Source organism: Sceloporus occidentalis, unplaced genomic scaffold (assembly GCF_023333645.1).
Source record: "Sceloporus occidentalis isolate IW3139 unplaced genomic scaffold, rSceOcc1.0.p SCAF_79, whole genome shotgun sequence".
Lineage (NCBI taxonomy): Eukaryota > Metazoa > Chordata > Lepidosauria > Squamata > Phrynosomatidae > Sceloporus > Sceloporus occidentalis.
The window spans coordinates 2,593,542-2,619,196 of NW_028317059.1; the positions used below are offsets into that span (position 1 = coordinate 2,593,542).

General features: G+C 42.4%; 1 protein-coding gene across 1 annotated transcript in view; it reads left to right on the forward strand.

The window, feature by feature from the left end:
- Positions 1-25,655, forward strand: part of LOC149285413 (voltage-dependent calcium channel subunit alpha-2/delta-2-like) — a 134,401-nt gene that overhangs the window by 71,368 nt on the left and 37,378 nt on the right. The window contains exon 6 of the mRNA XM_089495355.1: positions 19,926-19,985. Coding sequence (XP_089351481.1) covers positions 19,926-19,985 — 60 coding nt within the window. The remainder of the gene's footprint in view (positions 1-19,925; positions 19,986-25,655) is intronic.

The following is a 25,655-nucleotide window of genomic DNA, read 5'->3' on the forward strand; positions in this document are numbered from 1 at the left end:
AGCAATCTTCTACATTAACGTTAATGTGATGGCTGTAGTGTCAGTTTAGTATGTCTACCTCTTTCTGGAAAGCTTTTGATCTCAATCACTTTGGGCTGACAGTTTTAATTAGATGAAAAATACAGTTGCAAAACAGATTAGCCAACTAATGCATTAATACCAAGGGGAAAAGTCTAAGGGAGGGGGATGTACACGGTAGGTAAACGGTACGCTGGCCAGATCTGTGTGATGTGTGCAGGAGAGCCGCTGTGTGTATATTAGAGTTTGGTGCGTATGGCACCTGTGTGTGTGTGTCTGTCAGATGGTGTATATGTATGTGTGACCTGGAGTGTTTATCTGTGAGATGTATTGTAACACGCGTGTACAAGCAAATTTGGTAGAGATCATACCTTTATTGGGTAGCTGCAATGCATTAGATTGCTAGCCTTTAAGACTGCTATGGTCTCTTCTTCAGTCAATTGCAAGCAAATGTAAGGCTGTGAGATGTATCTTTGATGCACATGTATGATAAGGTGGTGGTTGTAATTGTTTAAGCATTTTCTGTTGGAGTGAGTTTGTTGAGATGTTGTGTCATAGCGGCAGGTGTGTTAAATGCCCAGAACCACATATAGTGGTATATGAATGCCCTGATGCCCACATGTGTTGTCTCAGGGCACCCAGGCCCACACTGTGTTTGCATCCCCAGTGCCGCTGCTTGTAGCGAGTCGTGTTTAGTATGTGATTCCATAGTGAGTTGTGGTCCTATCCCCCCCCCCTTTCTGCCGGGGAGGTTTGGGGGTGTTTTTCCCTTTTGACAAATCCATAACAGGCTCCAGAGGAGGGAAGTTCAGCAAATCCCTCACAGGTTTAATCTCTGTGCATGTTAATTAATAATGACAATGCGGCCCCTTCTCTCCCTGCCTCGCTAATTACTGGTTAGTAGCTTTGTTTTAATTATAATTTTAATTCTTTTATAATCAAATCCAGACTTGTTTTATTTATTTGCTTTGTGTGTATTTGGAAGCTGCGTGTCTATTGTAAAGGAAGAGCGAGACCAAATTAGAGTGCTGGAAAACAATGCAATAAGAAGAGAGGTGGCGGGAATACCGAGCAAGCTGCTTTTTATATCTCTGCCTCTCCTTTACTTACTTATCTACTAAATTATATCTTCCCCCTGTTTATTAAACCCAACTTTGTCACCCTTTATCACTCTTGTCCTTGTACCCAGCTCTCTCAATCTAACACGTTTTTTCCCCTCCAATTCCTAATCCTTCCTTCTTTCCACCGCATGTCATGTAGGGTTCTGCGTAGTTACTGCACCTCTGTCAATTAGTTGATACAGTAAGTGCTGATGTGTTTAATATGGTACCCCCCTTCTCCATCTATATCCTGGTCCTGTTCCCTGCTCCATCAGTCCGATCCAAAGGCCAGGAGGCTGTGAATCCTGCACATCTTGTGCTGTCCCCCAAAATGTATGCTGGGTTATCTTATTCTGGCTCATAGGAAAGGGATTGTCTCATCATCCATCTAGCTTCTCAAGACTGCAAAAGTTTGTTATCCCTGTACTAACGCTAAACCTTCATTCTTCTTTTGTCTGTTTTAATCCATGTCCCTGTTCTTACCCCTCCAATTATTAATTCCCTAAATCTGTCCTCTGTTCTCCCAGCACGTGTCCCAGTGTTTGCTTCCAATTCATGTTTGTTCATTCATTCACCCGTTCATTCCCCTTTGCCTTTCTTCTATTCTTTTTGTCCTTTCATGCACGTCTTAGTATCTTGCTATTCTCAGTTCATCCAGTAATCCAATTTGAGCTCCATCACTTTGTCCTGAAGGTTTGTGAGCACAGCACTTGTCATATCGCACCTTCTATATTAGTGTCCTTGTGTGTATTCGGATCACAGACACCAGAAATCTAGCCTTTTTAGGGAATAAGAGGGGACTGGCAGCGTGCCCAGAGGCTGTGAGCTGCCCACCAGCCTCTCTGTATGCTCCGAGATGCGGCTAGAACAATGTAGACAAAAGAGACCCTTATAGAGTTTATCAGTCCTCGAACCTTTACTTTCAGTATTTCGTCACGTTCTTAAAGTTTGTTTTTTATTATTTCAGAGATGCTTATTCTTTCTTTCGGCCATTTTTAGAGCTGTCACAGGACTTACACATCTGTTAGAAGAGAGTTGTTTACCTGTATAGGAAAACAAAGTGACAGATGGGTGATATATAGACTGGCAGATAGGGGATAAAGAGCTCGTCTGTGGCTGTTGGAGCATCATGGGGCTTTGCCGGACAGCTACCTTTTGGCTTCTATTAAATTAAAAGCAAGTGCCGTAGGGTCATGTTCAGGATAATGACTTGCTATAGTCAAGGCATGGAATAAGATGTTGCTTTATGGAGCAGTGATAGGAGACTGGTTGGGTTACCCCAAAGTAAGCGGCATTATCTAAATCATTAGCTTGAAGAGATTTATTTACAGAGTTGTTAAGGAAACTGGAAAAAGGGTTAAAATAAAGCCTATGCTATTTGAGAACACGAATCAAGCGCCCTGTCAGAAAGAGGTCAAGAGATAACCCTCAGAGCACAGAATTATTCTGGATCTAATTTGTTTTGCACTGAAATGTAACATTTTCCTGGATTTGGTAGAGGAACACAGTTGAGGGAGAATGTGCTCTTTTGATTTCACATCTCCCTGCTTCGTCCAGTTGTAACTACTCACCACTGTTCCTTACTCAAACTCAGCCCGTCTTCCAACATGCTCATTCCTCCCTCTCTATTTCCCCTCTGGCTTATTTTTTCTCTTTCCATTTCATGAGGAGCACATTCCTCTCTCTGGCTTTGTAAATGTGTTTTTGGGAACATTAGACCCATTATGTTCATTAGAAGATCTTGACCAATCATTTGTCTCCTCGGAGGAAGAAGTGATGCTCTAAGAGCCAATTAGGAGTGAATCTCAAAGATGAGGCTGTATTGTAAAGGCATTTCTCCTCTGAATGCTTCTAGTTAAGGCTGATTACTGTGTTCCTGCTGCTCCCTACCTCCCGTTGATGCACTTCCACTATGATAGCAGAAGCTTCACTCTTCACGCAGTACCTCTTCCTCATCCATCCCATGAGGGGCTAAGCACATCTCTGTTTGCCCAAAGTAGACAGATGTTGGCAGATCCTGCATAAACGTGATCTCTATGTAATACACAACCTGGTTAAGGCAGTAATACAGCCACCCTAAGTATTGTCTCTTGGAACTTCTGCCACTAGTGACCAGCCATGGATTCATTCTGTGTTCCAGTGCGCTTAGTGAAGATACCTCATTAAAGTATCTTTGATGCTGTACTGTATATGCATTGTGGGTCCACAGCAGCACCCAGAGGCTGCATTGGCTCCATGGTAATAATCCATTTATGTCTGGCAGGCCATTGTTGAATGCTTAAAGCTTCATGGTTTGACTTAATTTTCTCCTCCTCTGGACCAGAAAAGGTCCATGTGGTGAAATCATATCCTAATGTATTCTGTTGGTAAATTAACTGCATTGACCCCACCAAGAGCTAAAGGCCTATTGCGTGCCATTAAAAGGGCATTATTACTGTTTTAAATGGCCATCTTTAGCAAGGACATTATTACTGTATTTTGCTCTTTGGTTGCCCTTGAAAGGGTCAATATAATCCCCCCTGCTCTTCAGATGAGCAGAACCTAATGACAAGAATATTCTAAGTACCTCTAATTTTGCAAATAAGCCCATAAAATGATTATATATGATTTTATTAGTGTTGCACCATGGAATGAAAATGAATCTTAAAGGCTCATCTCGAGCTATTCACTGGATTGAGCTCTAACCCTTCATCTCATTGACTACATTCCGTGTGTCTCTTTGATCTCCCACTTCATTGTCTGTTGCAATTAACAAATTAATGCACATCGCCCGCAGAAACCACTTGCAGACTAATTTCTTTTTATGCTAAGAACTGAGATGAAGAGTTAATGTTCCTGTGTTGGCACCAAGTCTCTGCCTCTACCCATAACGTGCATACCATGCGGTTGGTCTTAGCTGTAACACAGAGTAGTCGGTATGAAGCTGATAACACTTCCCTGCTGGCTGCCAAGTCATCTCTTTGCCAAATGCTTCTCTCTCTCTTGGAGTTCAGGCTCTGCATGTGCCAGACGCGGGAGGAGGGCACCTTTCCCAGGGTTTACCCACAATACCGTCTGGTGCAGCGGTGAGTGAGATTGTGTATGTGTCAACACCATCTGTTATAGCATCTTGAAGGCGCAAGTATTTGGAGGAGGGGACTAACAAAATTTTACGTGGTTACCAGGAGTGCCCTGCAAAGTGACAAAAGAGTATGACGAGCAAATATTCCGAAAGCAGGTTCTTCTGGGAGACCATATAAAGTATCATGCAGAGCAAGGGGCATTTACTCCTTGCTGGGTCTCATTCTGTTGGACGGTATGGAAAGCCTCTTTAAGGGAATGCAGATCCTTGGCTAAAAATGTTTTCCTAGCAAGAAACTCTTTAGATGCCTGGATGTCACTATGGCTAGAGATGTGACAGGAGCAACCAAGCAACTCTACAAAGGTACAGGACAATCAATGAGTAACAGTCTTGGAATGACACTAGAACAGAAAGGATAACGGGATTCTTAGTTTCAATGTGTTGTGCAAGTAAGAACCAGAAACAATTGGAAAATGTATTTGCTGTATAGGTTACAATATTTGGTTCCCCAATGAGCCCGTCACCCTCCTATTATAATACCATTGTTGTCTGTATACTTATATATGCCTGTGGTGGTCATAAATAGTATTCTGGGACAGGGGAAATTTACAGTGATTCATTGAAGACTAGAACAATATCTCACAAAGTGGTCAGTATGATGTCTTATAAACCATGGCTCAACAAATCATGGATCTGCTGGCATCTTACTTTTTCTGAGTAATCTCTAAAGAAATGTATGGATGCACCTTTCTCCCCGGGCTCTTTATAGCAAAATATTGGCTCGTAATTTATATGAATGTCTGTCAGCCTCTGAGGGTGACTATAACAGACGGGAATTATTCCGGCTGAAGTTTGCCTCGGTGGCATCGTCTGAAGGTCCCAGGTCACCTCAGTGGCTGTCAATCAGTGTCGTGTGGGTCTCTATCCCATGCACAATTCATATGGAAACACATTCATGTCCTTCAGATGTTTCCTCTGAGAAACTATACCTATGAGGAGCCAAGTCATCAGTCTGCTGTGTTCCTATTGATAATCTGGAGTGGCTGTCTGGGAACAGGGCTCCAACTCCTGACAATATATACATTTGAAAACATTAACTAGTTTAGTAGGGAGTAGGCTTTGGGGCAATGCACTCTGTGTCTCTTGCTTGAGGGTTTGAACAATTATGGCCAAAGTAATTTAGTTACCTTAAACTAGGAACCAGTGAAATATTTTTGCTGATTGCTCTACTTTTGCACCAGCATTGCACTCTGCATAACCTTCATCTATTCACTAAACTGCAAGTGCACGTGTGTTAGCTAAAACGGGAACTTGGTTCCAACTTGGAACTTCCCCCTTGCTTCCCCAGAGGATGACAAGTTGACTTGTGAGTCAACCCCCTACCTTCCCTGGGCAAACATCAGATAATAAATGATAATATTATTAAGCATAATCTAAACATAAAATGGTGGGGACTACATGCTTAAAACCCTTTGGAGAAGAAAATCAAACAAAAAAATAAAAAATAACCTCCCCATCTCCAAGTCTGCCAGGTATGTGAGCGAGAGAGAAAGTCCCAAAAGGTGCTTGGAACTCATCTGCTCCACAAAAAGGGTACAACCTGCGGGGGAAAACAGTATTTCACTTGCATCCACCGTAGTTTGGGACTATAACCTGGGCTTATTTTATTAGCCCCACACTGTGCACATTTACTTTCTTTAATATATTTCTTATTTTATTATCTCTAAAATTACTCTGCGGGGGTAGGGACTCTCTGTTTTGTGCTCTCACGTGCCTTTGCAAACATGCAGCTTTAGTAAATATGTGAGTTGTTGACATGTGAGGGTTTGCATCCTCAGTTGAGTCTAGTTGGTGGAGTTAACCCTTTACTCTACTGACCACTTGAATGGAGCCAAATGTACCTCTATACCTCACCACATCCTCTTCCAGCAGAATCCCTTTTACTTCTTTCCGACTCTCTCTCTCTCTCTCTCTCTCTCTCTCCATATTCTCCTTATATGCCCTTTTCAGCTTTTATCCACCTCTAGCTCTCTCTCATCATTTCCCTGCTTGAATATCTCCAATATACATGCAACATTCTTCCTTTCCCTGCTTCCCTACCTCTAAGCCTCTCGCCTCCTCTACTCGGACAGCTCTACCCCCCCCCCAGCCTTCTCTTGCCTCCAGTCACTGTTCCTCAATCTCACATTCACTGATTAGTGCCCTTTTACATTCCTCGCTGAATTTTCTCTATCCGGAGGATTCTGGGAGTTATGCGTATGAGCTATTTGGAGAAGGGGGTGTGTGGCAGTGGGGGGCTGAGTGTGAAACAGGAGGGAGAGTCCTGCAAATCACTGTATTTATTGTGTTCAGAATAGAGGGGAAGAAGGTGGAGGGGGGTTAATAAGGCAGTGAGTAATTCCCTCGGAGGCATTAAAGGCTCTGAAACACACATTAACCCTTTCCTTTTGGCAGAGATACAGGCAGACCTCCTCTGTATATGTACAGCTGCGTATGCATCCGTGTGCACGAGTAGAGAAATGCTTGTATGCGTGCCTTGTTTATGAAGAAGCGCAGCAGGACGATGCATTTTATATGCCACCTCCTAATACAGCTCTGACAATACAGATCCCGCAAGATTGCGGCTGTATGGAGGCTTTCGGGTGGCGACAGAAATATTTCACTTCTCTTAACCCTTTGAAGTACGCACATTTACCTGGATCCGTCAGCTGTCATCGAACCAGCAGGGGCAGCCAATGACTCTGCATGCTTTAACGTGACGGTACTTACCCTCGTCTGTTTAGCAGCGGTGTCTGTGCGGTGATGTAGACATCCTGGGAGAAACATGTACTTTGCGTGCTATGTTCAGACAGTAGCTATTACATATATATATATATATATATATATATATATATATATATATATATATATATATATATATATATATTCCTCTTGAGGTTTACTCTATTTTAACTGAAAGTGTCAGTGGATCCATGCCAGCGAAAATCTTGGATGACAGAAGCCACCGAAAGGTCTCATAGCTGTCTCCTCACATGGGATGGACTGTCAAGTGATGGACACTTGCCCCTCTACTAATAAAGACTATACAAGGACACGGGGATCCCAAGACATGCAAATAAATCGCAGACTTGTAGAATGACAGGAGACGTGTGTTCCACTATAATACAATGTCAAATACTACTGATACATGACATTTTGTAGTGTCTTTTTTTGTATGACAGGCATACAGACCACATGTAGGCCAGGTAAATCGCTGTGCCACGAGAGAGGCGTTCCTGTATTATTAGGGTAACTGGCCCCTATTGTCGCTTATTAGAAGAGTGCGTCATGGATCTGAATAATGGCAGCCTCTGGTTTAGTTGATTGATGTTAGTTGGCAGTAAGCATTCAATTACTAGAAGCATAGTTGGTTGGATTGTTCCTCTGAGCGAGGCTGCTACCTGTTAAGTAAGGTATGTATTAGCAGTGGGCTGCCTTTGATTGAGATATGCTGTGAATGACTTTTTTTTGGCACACTTAGTGCTTGGGGATGTATAATTCCTTGCCTATGATGGGTTTTTATTTCTGGTAGACACATTAGACTGTGTCTTTTCTCTGTAACAGATACCATCTGTTTGTATAGTTTTCTCATGAGTGACCATGAAACCTGACACTGTAGGTTCCTAGACTGTGTATTGAGAGAGTCACCAGTATGACTGGCACCAGTTGGCATTGATGAGTATGTGGGTAATTGGTAATAGTAGTATTGTTAAAGTGACTGGCAGTGATGTGTATTTACACAGATGGCTGTAAGGGGGCTGCCGATGATGGGGACATTGAGTTTTAATTAGTTGATACCTGTTAAACAAAAGGTGTGATACAGATGGTGATATTCTGCCTGGCATGGATGGATGGTAAAGTATTGGCAGGTAAAGGAGCTGAGACCAACCTGGGTGTGACGTCTGGTAGTGATTACCTTGGCACTAGTGTACACAAAGTGAAAAGAAGCTGGAGGTGACCCTATTGTCATGGAGGACACAAGGAGCTGGCATTGATATTCGTGAGTGGTGGTGAAAGTAAGTATATGTGATGTGGAGAGTGTTGGCATCTGGTACTGTAGTAGTGCTAACTACCCGTGGGAGAGTTGGGTTGCAGAAATGAGCTGTAGCTGTGATTTTGGTAGACATTCTGGTTGTTTTTTAGACAGGTGGTGATGCATCTGGCAAAGGGCTGAGAAAAAGTTTGTATTAATTTGGATGATACATGGCGATGTGGTATATTGGTGATTGAGAATAGTGAAACTGGCCTTGGTAGCTGAACATAGCTGCTATTTTGGGAGCTGACGTCTCCTGGCATGGAGGAGAACCACATGTGATATGAATTTGGGTGGTGAAGCTGGCATTGTGAAGTGTCTAGATCACAAGTGGTTTGGGGAGACAGCTGGTATAGATTTGGATGGCACAGCTGGCAGTGTCAAGCAGTTATACCTTTGGACCCCTAGAGAGGGAGACATCTGGCAATGATTTGGTTGACTCAAATGGCATCCCCAGGGGTAAATACTTGTCAGGTTGGGGAACAGATGGCAGTGATCTGGGAATCACAGCTGGTATTGTTGGAAAGAAACACAAGCAAAGAAAGTGAAAGTCAGCTGTAGATAAGGTGGTAATACCAGCAGTATTAGTAGATAATACAGCTGGCGGTGAGGAGAGTGACAGTTTTGTTTCAGTGCCACGGGTTTCGGGTTAAGATCATACACAGTTAGAGAGCTAAGCATTACTTGGACAGAAGCACAGACACGTTTGCAAGAAGTACTCCTGGCATTAAGGAGAGGGACAACTGCTGTTGATTGTGGATGGACAGCTGGAAAAAGCAATACAAGCATATTCAAAACAGTGACAGCTGGCATTGATTTGGGGACACTTCAAGCAGCAATTGGTGAAGCAGTTGGATTTGGTTGGAGGGGATATATATATAGGTTTGATACAGATGTAACTAATGACAATCATGCATTTCGTGCAAATGATCCAGTTTAGTTAAATCGAAATATAGACTCAAAATATAGACTGTCCCACATCACAACCATTGGCTATCTTTAGCTGATGGTATGAGTTGAAAACAGTGACTGTTCTAATTAATATATGATTGCCACAAAGCCAAGGGGAGGCAGTTGTAGGACAGTGATCTCTCTCGCTGACTCTCTTCACAATGGTCTGCAATGGGTAGACCCGATTAAAGGAATTGCAAGGAAAAAGTTATCAGCGAGTTTTACAATAGAGTAACACGGCAGGCAATTGACTTTTCCATGGAGAGTACGAACAAGGTGACAAAAAGTGATTCATTTATTTTTAGTGGAGGCGCTGCACAATGGGGAAGCTGGGGGGTGACAGGACTGGAAACATTAGGTTGTGACATGTACAATAGACATTACCATCTTTGTAAGTTTAGTCATGGCACACCTGGCAGTGATGAGGGGACACCAGGGCCGGCCCAAGACAAAATGCCGCCTGGAGCGATTGCCCCACTCGGCTCCATTGTCGGGCCGGCCCTGGGTGACACAGTAGACAGTGATGATGTTGACATAGTTTGTAGTTATGGGTTGACACAATAGACAACAATGAGGTTGACATCGTTTGTAGTTATGGGGTAACACAGCAGACAGTGATGAGGTTGACATAGTTTATAGTTACTGGGTGACCCAGTAGACAGTTATGATGTTGACATAGTTTGTAGTTATGGGGTAACACAGCAGACAGTGATGATGTTGACATAGTTTGTAGTTATGGGGTAACACACCAGACAGTGATAGTGGACATCACTGGTGCAATTGATAGGGTGACAGATAGGTGTTGGCAGTAATGTGGTGATATACCATGCAGTAAAAGATTGGATATCACTCGTAGATAACTGAGGAGTCTGACATACTAGGCAGGGGTGAGGCAGTGGCTACTGATGTCGCAAGACATAGAGCAGCAAAGGTTGACACTTTGAGCAGCGATAGAGTGGCATACCAGGCCATAATGGGGCACACACAGCGGGTATAATTAATAGGGTGACATACCAGGCAGTGAAGGGGTAGACATAGCTGGTAGTGATGGGGTGACACTGATGGCAGTGGTGGGGTGGATACAGCCCGTAGCTACAAGAGGCAATACATCTGATGGAGGGATAATGACTGCAGAAATGTCACCCAGTCCTGCACGTCTGATCTCTTTTCTTTTTGCTTGTGGCTGGATCGAAATCGTCCGACCCCTTCATACAATAGCCGAGGGCCTGAAGTGAGATATTGATCGGATGGGGGGGTTATTTGTGTCACTTATGCTGCTCTTTTGGAAATGGAAGATAATTACAAGATCAGAGGAGCTTGGCTGAATAGAAGCACATTAAACTGCATGAAGGTGAAGGGCAGAGAACTCACAGCGTACGCTGCCGTATACACGGAATGAACACAGACGTGGACTGTCACCCACCCTTCCCACCTCCATTTTCAAGAGGGTCAGACAACCGGTCTCCCTTAAGATTTCTATCCCTCCCAACCAGCAAGGCTGCTCCGTAAGTACTTCCATCCCCACCCCAAGTAAAACTTCAGAGCAGTGACCACGCTATAGTTCACCTCTTGCTCCAAATGACTACCCCTGCTTCTTAGTTATTGCCTATACCCTGCTACGCGCTCCTTAAGGTTATTGTATGTGAGCTTTCCAGATTTAGAATATAAAATAATTATCCTAATGACAACTTCTCTGTCAATATAACTTACAACTAATAAGATAAGAACAGAATATCTGTCCCAAATTCTACATTTTACTTTTCAGGACACTAAACAGGCCCCTATAATGTATGTTTTTTAAAATACTTTTGGGCGCTCCCACCTTAACCAACTGTTTTTAGGATCTGCATTTTTATTCCTTCCTGTTGAAGTATTGCTGATCTCCTGTTTAGTTATTAATTATTGCTCGGTTAAGCGTTTGTAAGGAGTAGGTGGAGCGGAAAGGAAATAACTACAGGATTGGAAATTGATCAGACATAATAAAAAGAAAATGAAATTATGTATGAACTACACTACATATTGAACATATGAGGTTCACCAATCCTTTTTAAATGGCTTGTAGTTTAGAAGAGAAAACTAGATTCTAAAAGCATGGCATGGTAAGAGAAGGTTAGCGGAGGTGTGTGGATAAGGGTAGGACTTAAAATAATAATTATTGGGAAGGAGGTAGACTTAAAAATTATATTAAAATAGAAATTTGTGTATATATATATATATATATATATATATATATATATGTGTGTGTACTATTTTGTCATACACTGTAGTCTCACACTGAAAAATCTTTGAAGTTAATTTTATGAGACAAGAAGAACATGAACGGTACATAATCGGTGAAGACACCTGCTACAGTCAATGAGAGATCAGTATCGTACTTAACCGACTGACCTGTCAGTGACCCGTTCAACCCAAAGATAGGTCTAATCCACATATCTCCCTCTGCAAGCGTGGTGTAACAAAGGCAGCTCCGATATCCAATGCGTGGGATTGCAAGGTCCCTTTCTAGGGTCTGGGAGGGGCACTCTCAGGGCACTCTGGGTAATTGTATGCAAATTGCTGTGGAGCAGCAGTAGCTAGCCTCACTAACGGGCTGCGCAGTCTGATTGCCTCTCTGGCAATTTGCATAACATTAGGAGAGATTTTCTCGCTAACATTGAAGTGTTTTTTGTTAGAGGTCACCCTCAGCTAATTACACACCCAGCATCACAACGAGGGCTTTAGTATGTACAATAGGACCTGTGTATCAAACTGTGCAGCATTTGTATACCAGGGATGCATAAATATGGACTGATTACTGTGTTCCTGGGGTATGTTATGTGTAAGTGTGCGCTTTCAGTAGTATGTTCGTGTACGTGAGTGCCTATTGTGTATATCCCAGCGTGTTGCTTTCATTTTGTGTGCACAGACAAAAGTCGCAGGGCAGTACGGTGTGTTTTGCCCAAATGTGAGGTGTGATCGTCACATTTTCTTGAGTGTTGAGCCCGTTTTCCGTGTGTGGCCTGTCTATGTTTGTGTCACAGTATTTTGTCTGTAGTATGTTCTTGAGGGTTCATATAAAACAGAACAGATAAACTTAAATTTGCTTGTTTTGTTACTATGAAGTATACTGTTTTTTGGGGGGAATGCAGCATACAGCCTTGGGATTTGGGGTTTATATAGTGTCCAGCCCTTAGGTTTTGGGGTTTATATAGTACGGAGCCCTTTGGTTTGGGGCGTATGCAGTATGAAGTCCTCTGATTTTGGTGGCCTGCACTGTGTATGATTGGATATTGGGGGTATGTTGCTGCAGTCCTGGGATTTTGGGGGTATGTAGCAGCAGTCCTGGGATTTGGGGGTATGTAGCAGCAGTTTGGGGATTTTGTGGTATGTAGCAGCAGTTTTGGGATTTTGAGGTTATACAATGTCCATCCCTGGGATTTTGGGAGTGAGAGTATCCAGCATATGCACTTAGTCCTTTGGAGCTGGCATTGTTTGGTAAAGGCATTGTGGCCATAATTGTGCATCATCTATAGGTGTCATTATGGAGTCATTATGGAAGTACTGCAGTGTATCTCGTTCCTTCCCACCAGTCATCTATCTGTGACCTTTCTCTACCTCCATGGCAGAGTCTCCACCTGCCTCCTCTGTTCTTTTCTCTCCCTCCTTTCGATCTCCACCCACTGCTATACGAGCTCCCCCTATTCTCCGGGCGCCCACTCCTTCTCCACTCCTCCTTCAGTACATTCTACCTTTAGATCTGTTTGGGGAGCAGGTTTCCTTGTTTGTGTTTCTGCTTCCTGAGTTTTTCCTCTTGCTCTGGCAAAACTATGAGTTTAATCAAAGCTAATCAGAAAATTATGAGATGTCTGATTGCTGATTAGACTTCTAATGTTAATCTAGTCAAGGAGACTCTCGTGCAGGATATTTTAGGAGAGGGGCTCCCTGTGGGATTTTATATAGGGCACAGGACACAAGTTACCGTATCCCAAGAGAGCTTTCTGTATGTGGGTCCATTCATTCATCCTCTTTTGTAGCATCAAGGACAACGAGTCCTCGTTAAAGGACACCATGCAGTTTGAATACCTTTGCCAACAGAACCTTGAAAAGACGAAGGCTTGTTACAACAAGAATATTTTTAAGATAAAACGGCTACCCTTTTTAATTTCACATAACTATCAAAAGCCTTTCTGAATTCTCTGAAAAAAGATGGTATAAGAAAAAAGAAACCATAAACTGAAAATAAACACTTTTGTTTGATCTACTGACATAGAAATGTCTTTTACATTGTAGCACAATCTGATTTCAGAGACAGATTAGTTTTCTTTGATTTATTTTGATTTTTTTTATCACCAAAATCAGCTTCTATCCTAATATATAGCTCCCTTAATGTTGGGAGATGATCAGAATAAGGTTACGTGAATCAACCAACCTTTGTTTTCTACATGTGGGGTTCCTTGTAAAATTATATTGCAAGTAAAGAATGCGGGGTATGCGGTGTATTTTTTTTTTTACTTCTCTCCATGCAATAGATTGAATCACAAAAGCTGAAAACTTTTGACAGTTTTGGTGGGGGTAGTTTTTATCATGCATTGTCAAGGGATTAAATGCATTTATCTATACATCTGCTAGGGATTTGGCTTGCTCATGAATAGGTTAAAATGAGCTTCCCTACCTGGAACGATTGTGGTCATACTGGAATATATTGGTCACAAGTACATTTGAAAGTGTTCCTTTCTTGCTGTCATACATATGTACATTGAACTGTTTGTATAGTGTCGGTATCAGACATCAATTTGACGGAGCTGAGATTCTGAAGCACACAATCTCAAGAAGTGGATTGCTTTCCATACGTTAATAGGACATCCCTTAGCAACGCGGTTCTGCAGAAGAAGGAATAAGTAACATATCTGCTAATGTTGATTTTCTTAGGATGCTAGAGTGGTCATTGTAAGTGGAACATCAGCTTTAGTGGCATATTTTGTATAAAGTGCACTAAATGGTCTTATTTACAAGAAGGAACTTAACGTCTTTTTATTTGTCTCACAGCATACAAAACGGATGTGTTGCTGTCTTGGAATTATGACCAGCTGTTATTTTGTCAGTAACATCTGTATTTGGATGGTAGGAACTTTAGTCTGTCTGCGGCTTCAGAACTATTTGCGGACAATACCAGCTACACAACAATCTAGGAGCGCCCGGTGAAGCTGAGAGTGTTAATAAGGTGCTGGTTTGTGTTTCAGCACCCTGGACAGGGCTATCTCAGAGATGGTGGATGCCCCTGGCCGTGGTGCTGAAACTCCCACATCGTGCTTAAAAATATAGAAAACTATTGGAACAGGTTTTATTTATTTCAAAGACAGGTTGGAAACCAGGGAGTGATTTTTTTTCTAGACATGTCTGCAATACATGGAAAGCTGCGTATTGCTTTATGTTAAATGCAAGCTCTTGGGAAGATGCTGACATGCTTCTAATGTCTCTTCAACGTTCTTTGCCTGCTCAGATGCATTTTCTTTTCCTCTCCTGCCCATCCAAGTCCTGATGTTGACAACTTTAGTTCATCAAGATGGTGTGGATTTTCAGTTTGCAGTTTACTACTAATCTGGGCACTTAAATTGTAGGCTAATATTTCACGCTACGTTTGTTGCATCAAGATAGCTGTTTATTTTCACATCTGTCCCTGGAAGCCATTGGAACCCACAGTATATAAATAATAATAATTAGTGGGTTTTTTTCCCCCTCAAATGGCCTTTTTAATTGTAGTGGAGATTATAGTCCAATGTACAACATTATTTTTGCTTAACAATTTATCTTGAAGAATGTCCTCTGTTATGTCATACAAAATGTATCAGCATTCAACCTCCGGGAACGTTGCTGTGGTGACCATAGTCGTGATTTATCTCGAAAGCGCAAGCAACTTTGGACTATGGAGTTTGCTCTGTCCTCTATTTCTTTAACCACATACTATAGTTTTATCTGTTGAGTTGAGGGTTTGGAGAAACACCTTGGAGATAACACAGTAAATTCACTCTATGCCAAAAATGACCGTACCATGACTTCAGGGAGGACTTTACAATGCATTTCCACCAGGTCCATCAGCACTGTGTGTCCGTGGACTGAAAATCCACATCGGAATGATTGGAGTTCCTGAGGAATCCAACCGAGTTACATTTTAAAGCCCAGTGAAGTTACAACCAGATTACATTCCATTTACACTGTGGCTCCATGGGGTGAGTTGTGTTTGTTGGGGGTTATTGGACTGACATGGTCAACCCAGGTGATGACTGGTCGCTTCACTTCTAATGAACTAGTCTGACATGTAGCTGTAGATTATTTGGACAAATCCTTTTCCAACATGAAATGTTTGCCCAAGAAGATTGTGAAGGGTGACAGTGACAATTTAGGGTACCCAACAGAGCATACGGTAAGATGGGGCTTTCAGGCCTTTTTGGGTTCAACTGACCTTTTGTGACTGTGTGTGGTTTTGCGTGTATGGTTTGGAGTCCCCAGAACAGCTCATAAGCCAAAACACACAAATGTTATTATGCTTTCCTTTCCAGGGACCCGCAATCATGTAGCAATGCAAATTGTCGTCCATCTCCGCAAACCCAGGAGCAACTGGTAATATGCTTAGCTAGGGGTGGGGGTTTGTGCAAGGGATGGAATTACGCTTCTGGAAGGCCTGGTTTTTACAACCTGAAATTAGATTTTTTTTCTCTTACACTCTCTGACCTTTTTCCCTTTAAATAAAATCCATTGTATTAATTTTTTCCATCAGCCGGGCCAACGGAACATAGTAGATTGGGCTGGAAAGGTCAGACTCTGTGTTACTGCAGAAATGCGGCTTAGTTGATGGTTTTTCCCTCAGGCTGTTTGTATGATTTTTATTTTTTTATTTGGATTAAGAATATTATCTGCAATGTACCATGTACCGTCTGCAGAGCGGCATGCGTATATACCTTGCTGTGTTAAGACGGCTAACCTCATCGCTGATCTTTCGTAAATGCCTAATAAAGCAGCCGAACATTTGACATGGGGACATGCTCTACAGACGTATACTAGTAATGCTGCAGAACAATATATATGTGTGTCCCAGTAATACTGCAGAGTAATGTATGTGTGTCCCAGTAATACTGCAGAGCAATGAATGTGTGTCCCAGTAATACTGCAGAGTAATGTATGTGTGTCCCAGTAATACTGCAGAGTAATGTATGTGTGTCCCAGTAATACTGCAGAGTAATGTATGTGTGTCCCAGTAATACTGCAGAGCATTGTATGTGTGTCCCAGTAATACTGCAGAGTAATGTATGTGTGTCCCAGTAATACTGCAGAGTAATGTATGTGTGTCCCAGTAATACTGCAGAGTAATGTATGTGTGTCCCAGTAATACTGCAGAGCATTGTATGTGTGTCCCAGTAATACTGCAGAGCAATGTATGTGTCCCAGTAATACTGCAGAGTAATGTATGTGTGTCCCAGTAATACTGCAGAGCAATATATGCGTGTCCCAGTAATACTGCAGAGTAATATATGCGTGTCCCAGTAATACTGCAGAGTAATGTATGTGTGTCCCAGTAATACTGCAGAGCAATGTATGTGTGTCCCAGTAATACTGCAGAGCATTGTATGTGTCCCAGTAATACTGCTGAGCCATGTATGTGTGTCCCAGTAATACTGCAGAGCCATGTATGTGTCCCAGTAATCCTGCAGAGCGATGTATGTGTCCCAGTAATACTGCAGAGCGATGTATGTGTCCCAGTAATCCTGCAGAGTGATGTATGTGTCCCAGTAATACTGCAGAGCGATGTATGTGTTTCCTGGTAATACTGCAGAGCGATGTCTGTCTGCAGAGTGATGTTTTTGCTTTCATCTAGTACCCTACAAAGCTAAATGCGCGAATGTTTCCAGCACAATCAGGGTATTATATAAGCCTAGCAAAAAATATTGTGTTCCCCGCAGAGCAGAACGTGTGTGCAGCAGAGAAATATTGGAGTATTTCTGCAGAACAATAGGCTCGTGGAACTCCTCCCCAATTACAGAGCAGAGGGACGTGTGTACACGATGCAGGTGTTCTGCGCTCCTTATCTGCGGGCTGCGCCGGCGCTGCTCTGGCTGTTCAGGGTTACATGCTTTGCCCCCATCACTCACTGCCAGCGCCTGCTGAGCGCCATCACTTATTACGCCCACAGAGTATCCGCCTCTCAGGTACAGCTCTGCTAGTGTGGCTCAGTTATCAAATGTTCAGCACTAACAGGGCAGGATTGTCTGTGCTGTAGATGTATGTCTAGCTGGGGCAAATCAGTAATATCAGGGTATCTTTGGGAAATGTTTGTTTATGGCTGTGCATGCTTACAATATTTCCCAGCGTATAGAGATACTCCCTGCAATATTTATTACGCTACGTCATAAATAATTAACTATAGATGAAATCAAGTTTCATTAGACACAGTAAACCACAAAGGGAGGGGACCTTACAACCGGGATAGAGACAAGAGTATAGGGGGATTATGTATGAAGAATAATCCTGGTGCAAATGTATAAAAGTTGTCTTGTCGTCATAGCAACCAGTGGCACGATCCAATAAGCATCTTTGTTCTATTGGTTGCTATGCTGCTAAAACCACTTTTTAAAACGTTATACCACAATGGGTCCTTACAAATAATCCTATAGTATCCTCTAATGCTAAATAATGTATATGATATCTGATGGGGGTGACGAGGGATCTGATATTGTATATCTAGAACAAATCAGCTACAATTTATTGATGCTCTTTATAAGATTTACATGTTCTGCAAAGGATATCTATATACTTCATATTATTTATGTACCCCATAAAACCAGTGGTTCTCGTTAAAACAAAGGACAGATAATGTTAACGAAACAGCCCATCCTCCAAATTGTATTTTTAGTTTTTAATGCATATTGGACTCCAATGCATCTTCTTGCATGTAAATTGGGCCATGCATTGTTTAGTTATTGGAGTAAAAATGATAGCTCAGCTTCCATTAACTGGTAGGGAAGAAGCATACTGCGGTATGCTCTCTGCTTTCAGTACAGGCAGCTGGGGGAGGAGCTAAGACTCATTCACTCACTCCAATAACTAAAGAATGCCTGCTCTGATGTCCATGGAATAAAATGCATGTAATCCATACAAACATCGACTCCAATAGGCATATAAAATGAAAATAGGGTAGAGAACTCCTTTAACGATTGGGTTGGGGTTGCATCAATGTCTGATGTCAATAGAGTCACGTCTGTGGGCGTATGAAATGTATCTGTATTTAGATACAATTGTAGACAATTTAGTGTCGGATGGGTTAATTATTGTTGGCTGTATTACTACAGGGTTACTTGGTTGGGAAATTATGTTAGAGTTCCATGCTAGAAAATGGCAAAGGAAATGTACCTTCACGAGTATACGTAGCTCGGTATTACCTGAGGATGTACTGTGTTACACATACATTTTATTCATGTTATTTTATATTGAAATAGGTATTATTTGAGGTGAAGTAGACTATTTCACTTATTTTGGAAAATAAAAAGTATGCACAAACCCAGAATTCTGTACTTCTCAAAATAAAATTGCATCGTGCAGACGCAAAATGGAGGGAAATTGTCTTTACTAGTTTTTCTAACCAAAGTGAAATGACACGGCCTTTGCTGTTTTTGTTCATAGTATAAAATTTGTGTCTGTTCCGTATTCTGAAGGAGATAAGTCACATAATGCAGTTCTAGTTCTCGGGGCTAGATGGACCAGTAGCTAAACTTTACAGTCCAAAGCAACAAATTGACACATGCTATCTAAAAACACCTACCTGAGACAAAAATATTGGGGATTCCGTCACACTATAGCCATATATTGGCTTAGTCCCCACTAAGTTAGAGTAACCCAAGTTTGGCGAGTCCTCTCTAATGCCAACATGACTCTACTGCTTACAATGGAGCTGAATCAGTGGGACTGCCCTTTAGCCCACTGAGAATGTGGACACCATTAATGAGGCATCTGTGTGATAGGTGGGGGGTGCTAAAAAGCATTTAGCCCAAAAGAATGGATAAGCGTTTAAGGGTGTGCTTCTATTTATGTAATTTTTGTAAACATTACCATCCATATGCTATGAAGACCATTTAAAGGTACTTCGATGGTATCAGTTGGCCATCGGTAATGCATGGGTCTGAGAAATCTATGCGGTGGGCTACCAAGAGCTCTCCCTCTTCTGGTTGAGTCGCTTCATAAAGGGGAGGAAGCTACATGTATGCATGGGAGTGGCTAGACCCGGGCAGCCTTAAGTGGGCTGGGAGTAGGAGGGGAAGTTAGTGCAAGTGGGTGTGGCCAAGTGCCCGTAAAAAGAGGAAAGTTACCCGGAGACTCCGGGTCAAAACGGGACAGTTCCCAGGTATGATAACATGTGTTTCCATTATTATATTACGAGGAAAGAGACAAGGCAGCTTAGCAAATGTACTGTCCTAAAACATGTTACAGGGTACTGTAACAGGGTCATTAAGTCATTAAATGAGATTGGTGTAAAACCTTTCAATAAAAATAAACGTTTCTATATAAAAAAAGCCTCTTATGTTTGGGAAAGGTGTATATAATATATACCCCAAAAATCATGTCACAGAGAAAACCCATAATACAGAGAAAAAACATGGCTTCTTGGCCACCATTGTGCAGGCTTGATGTGATCAGCTGGTAATGAGTGTGTATTGATGTTTTTGTATATAATAATTATTTACTTATTATTTTATAGAGATTGGCTGACGCCGCAGAGAAGTTTCAGAAAGCCCACCGCTGGCAGGACAATATCAGGGTGAGTGCATCGACCATCTCCTCTCCGCTGCCCTTCCAGTCCTAACCTTCTGTGTCCATCTGTCTGGCTGTTCCGACGACACACACCCTTCACAGTATAACATTAAATACAAAAATGCCATAACATATAGGTGGGTCACAATTTTAGTTATTTCAAACACTTGGCGTCTTCACATTTCTTTCAGTAATACGCATTACTCTACATTCACTCCATTAAAATAACATGAAATGGATCAGACATACAGCACAGAAAGGGTTAATATTGTCAATGACTATTGTAGCTGGAAATGGCCCTCTATCCCTCCCATTACTCATGCGTTACTCTTGTGTTACAATGGCAGGTTGTCTTCCCTAATCCAAGTATGTAATACCGTGGTCTGGCTGATCACAGACATGGGACACGATAAATAGCACATTATTGTTTTCCCCGATTCTGATAAAATTCCAACCATTTTTGTAACTGTCTTATAGTGAATAACAAAGGTTGAATCCCTAAATAAATGATGTACCCTGCCATGGGGCCAGACCGACTGTTTAGTGTGGACTGTACATGCTTGCCGGCTGAGCATTCTAGGAGGTGTAGTAAGCAGCTGCTGGACCAGCCGAGTTTGCCTTTTCAGACCACGTGTACTATAAATGTTCTGTTTGTCGCATTTCTTAGTTTCATTCTTACGTGACATTTTGTTACAGTGATATCCCACCCAGGAGCTATGTTTATGTGTTACGAATCTCCGGCTCCTTTTTTTCAGAAAGTAGTCTTTCTGCTTCCATCTATAGCTCCTCCCTGCTCCAATCATTCCTCTCCGTTTTTGCCCTCTTTCTGGGTCTTAATTCTCTTTCCCGCTGTTCTCTTTGTCTCATTTTACTTCCTTCTCTTTCTTTCTCACTTTTTCTATTCTCTTTAATGCTTACACACTTTTCTCCTCCTCTGGCCTTTGCTCCTTTTTTTCCTTCTCTATCTGTCTCTCTTTCTCTCTTTTCCTGTGCTCTCTCTTTCCCTCTCTCCCTCTCTCGCTTTTGCTGCTGCCAGCCCTAATGAAAGTGAATGAGGTAATTTTGATCTCATTTTCGGTTGCCCAATGTCAACGCGCAGACATAATAACAAACAGGAGGTGAAGGGCACTCAGGAGCACAGGCCCCTCGCTGGCAGAATGTGACATGCACAGCCTAGGTGTGCCGGTGAGAAAGAGAGAGAGAGTGGGGAGAGCAGACGGGAGAAAAATCATGAAACAGAGAGAGGAAAGTAGGAGAAATCTTAGATACAAAGAAGAGGGGAACAAAAGGTTGAGGGCCCATTGTATTAACTGACTGGCTGATACTAAAGTTTGCATTAGGAGATGTAAAAGAAAGCCAAGGAGACTCGCCAGCTCTATTTTTTGAAGGAGAAGTCATGCCCAAAACCTTATTTTGAGAGATTCGTGAACTGTTGTGTAGTACGTGCCCATTCCAGGCAGTCATGGTGTGTTCTTTCAGGGTCATTTGCCCTCTCTTGAGGTCGGTGTGTGTGTTTCGTGAAGTCCGCATTGGTGCCACAGCTGAAGGGTGTATATGATGGGTTGTTTATCTGAGTGTGGGTATGAGGTGGCCATGCTTGGTTGATATCTGTTCCATCTGCCTTCACAAATTCTCGGTGCAATGTAGCTGCGGCCAACTCCTGCTTGGCATGTTAAGAGTTAATGTACAGATGTTCTTGGAAATATCAAGAGCACCTGCGAGTCTCTCCACAACAATGACTCCTCGGCTATAACTGATAAATTGCTGCCAATTAGTTGGCCTCCCATTTTTAAGACCGCATCAGCAGATGTATGCCGTACTCACGTAGATATAAAATGCCTATTAAACACAGGGCTTTAAAACAGTCTTGAAACAAAGTCCTCCATTGGCTGCGCGATCATTGTTAGTGCAGAGGAGGATATGGTATGTTTCCTGTATGTTTCTCACAATGACGTTGGTATGTTTGTGGCGTGTCCTCCTAAATGGGATTCATTCTATGTTCTCAGACATAAATATAAGGTCCTGTGCATTGAGCTTTTGTGTGCCTACACATGCACATCAATCACAGCAGTTCCCACGTGGCTTATTCCGTTTCTACGTATGCTAAAAGAAATGCAGACCCTCTGAGTGCGTCCTGCAGTGCAGTAACTCTAGACAGTCTGAGCATTAATTGTGTAGTTTGGTTGTGCGTCTGCCTTTCCCTCCCTCCCAAACACTGATTGTGTCCTCATCCAGATGTCCAGTTCCCCTCTCCACCTCTTCAGTCATAATGCAGCATTGCGAGAGCAGCCCCTGTGATCCCTCACTGCCCGGCACAGACAGATGGCTGAGAGGTGCGAGGCGTGACAAAGCTCCGAGACACACAAACTCACCCCCTCCCTGGCTTTTACCCATCTCGCTGATTGCACCCCCTATATGACTAGTCCTAATCATTCTGATTGCTCCGCTGCTGGTGGTGACGGAATGCACAGTTGTTCCCGGCATCCTTGTGTTGCGGTTTCCCAAGGGAGTTCTCTGGAGGGTGTCAAAACCACCATTATAGGGACATATGGCCTGACATGCTACCTGCATATGTTTTTTGAGTAAACAGTAAGGCCAATACGCGGTAACCAGACAGTAAGCAGTTGCTGCAGAATTGGAATCTGCTCACTCATCCTACTGCCCTTACTTCACCCATCTTGTCTGCATTTTCACTTTAGCGTTAGATGATGGATTGGCCCTGCGGAGATTGCATCTAACGTTTAATAGTGGGCTGAGGGACACGTAACCAGCCTTCTGTGTGCTAAAAACATCTATTTGGGGTATTATTATTATTTATTGTTTTATAAAGCGCCATCAAATTCCGTGGCGCTCTACATTGGGTGGACAGGACATAACAAGTAGTATGTAACATAACAATTTGACTTACAGAGACAACAGGTGAGGACCTCCCCCGGGTTAGCCCCCCCATATTAAGAATTTTTACAAAAGAACATTGCATTTGTTAGATCTTTGTTAGATCAGGTATGATCAACTGTTTTTTTCGTTAGATCTACTCTAAAATAGGCAATATTAACAATCTTTTTCAGGGGGGGCTAACCCATAGCCAGCCCCCCCTCAACAAAAATTTCAACAAAATGTTACTGATTATTATAGCTCTGCGTTAGATCAGGTTTGATCAGACAAAATTTTTGTTAGATCTAGTCTAATTACTGAGATATTGGGCTGGCACCCCCTTAACTGAAATTTGGAAATTTTTTTATGGATTTTGGTAGATATTCGTTAGATCTGGTTAGATAAACAGTTTTTTTCGTTAAAAAAAACAGTTGATCTAACCGGATCTAACGAATATCTACCAAAATCCATAAAAAAAATCCAAATTTCAGTTGAGGGGGGGCCAACTCGTATGTATACCCATCCCCCGCACACAAAATAGGATTGTGAATACCGCCTCCTGCGTGATAGATCTAACAAAAAAAACTGTTGATCTAACCGGATCTAACGAATATCTACCAAAATCCATAAACAAAATTCCAAATTTCCGTTGAGGGGGGGCCAGCCCCCCTCATTAAATATGCAATATCTCAGTAAGTAGACTAGATCTAACAAAAATTTTGTCTGATCAAACCTGATCTAACGCAGAGCTATCATAATCAGTAACATTTTGTTGAAATTTTTGTTGAGGGGGGCTGGCTACGGGTTAGCCCCCCCTGAAAAAGATTGTTAATATTGCCTATTTTAGAGTAGATCTAACGAAAAAAACAGTTGTTCAAACCTGATCTAACAAAGATCTAACAAATGCAATGATCTTTTGTAAAAATTCTTAATATGGGGGGGCTAACCTGGGGGAGGTCAGGTGAGGAGGGCCCTGCTCAAACGAGCTTACAATCTAGAGGGATTTGTTGTACTCGGAACTACTACAGAATGTTTCCCGTGTATGTTATACAGTTCTAAAAGCAGTAATAATGTGTATAGAAACAGAAATGCAAGTGTTTGTAAATTAAATTGTATAAATAAAAATATTTTTTAATAAATCCTCTGCTCGGTTATATGAACAGCTACCAACAGATGACAATATCAGTTGGTAAAGCCATGTCCATTAGAAATACTACTGAGCACCCTCCTTAATCAAAAGTGTCCCTCTTTAGCCATCTAAAACGTTGGGACGTATGCATTCTCATAATATAGTATTAGTTGTGTTGTCAGTTCTTAATATGGGGAAAAGGATAAAGGTCAGTGTTGGTTTATGATGGGACCCTCTTGAAGCCATCAGCTTGAATAATCCACATCCAAGGATGAAGGGACCCTCATGCCTTCTGATGCTGTTCCGAGCCTTTCTTTTTGCACACATTTGCATTGCCGTGTCATGCTCTTCATTCTGTCTGCACCTCTGAATTGATCTACTTGCCTCACAATGCAGACAGCCCTGCATAGCTTTGAACAGATGTGCATTACAATGTGCTCCTGTGGGCTGCCGGACTGATAGACACCACAGGATGGCATTATCTGAATGATGGTGCCGTCAGCCTCAGGCTCATTGTGGGGTAAAGCTATCTCATTATCCTCTTCTCTCGTAGAAATGAGATGTCTCATTTCCTGTAGATGTGACATTCAGATAATTACATTAATGGCATCAGTCTGCTCTGGGATGACATGGCTATTACTGATATACATTCAGTTCATTCTTAAATGGCTTTGTTTTATTCTTATGAAGGTTGTTACTGGTTTGCTACACCTTGGCTGTCAGGAAATGGGTCCATACAAACGACTGAAATGACCCAGAGCGCCCAATGATGGTGTTCAGGAGATATTGCGCAGTAGCGGAGTCGGACAGGGCCTGGTGCAGGGAGACTGCACTCTCCAGGGTGTTGAGCACCTAGGGTTGTGTGGCCACATACCAGGGCCCTGACATAGCAGTGGATGTTGTCCAGAACAAAACAAAGTGATATCCTGCAGGCACCCTGGAGCAGGCATGAGACATAGCTCAACAGAGAAAGGTGCAGGATGCTGTAAGCTGGGAGTAAGGACGCTAAGCAGAGTAAAAGCAGAAACATAGCAAGCAACAGGGAGACCAAGAAAGAAACATACAAGACATACATGGTACAGGACACAACTGAGGACAGGGAAACAAGGCAAGGAACACAAGGGATGGAGTGAGGAGCCGAGATCCTCAGACAGTTCTCCTTTAGGCAAGGATAGGAAATCTTAAACTGGGACATGGGGAGAGAAGAGAGGAACCAATATCCTCAGATGATTCAGGGAAAAGAGGGCAAAGATACATAAAAGACTGACACACATAAATATAGGAACTAGCCTAGGACTTTATGATAACAATTGGAGATTCAGTCACATCTTATGGCCATAGTATGCTTAGCCCACCACTACGCCAGTAGTACTCCAGTATTCGGTGGGTCCTAGCACTAATCCCTGCCTACTGAATTACAGAAGTAAACCGCAGAGCACAAGGAAATCCAGGAATGGATACAGCAAAGGGGGAACTATAGCGCGACAGGTGAACTGTAGTGAGACAGGGGAAACTAGAGATAAGCAGGTCTGCAGCCTGAATGGAGCCTGACATTGGCCTGGGTCTTATCAATAAAAACATTGGCAAACAAAGTTTTCTGGAGGACCAGGGTTGGTATTATATATTGGGGAGGAGAAAATTAATACATTATTTTATAGGGCTTAAGAAAAAATA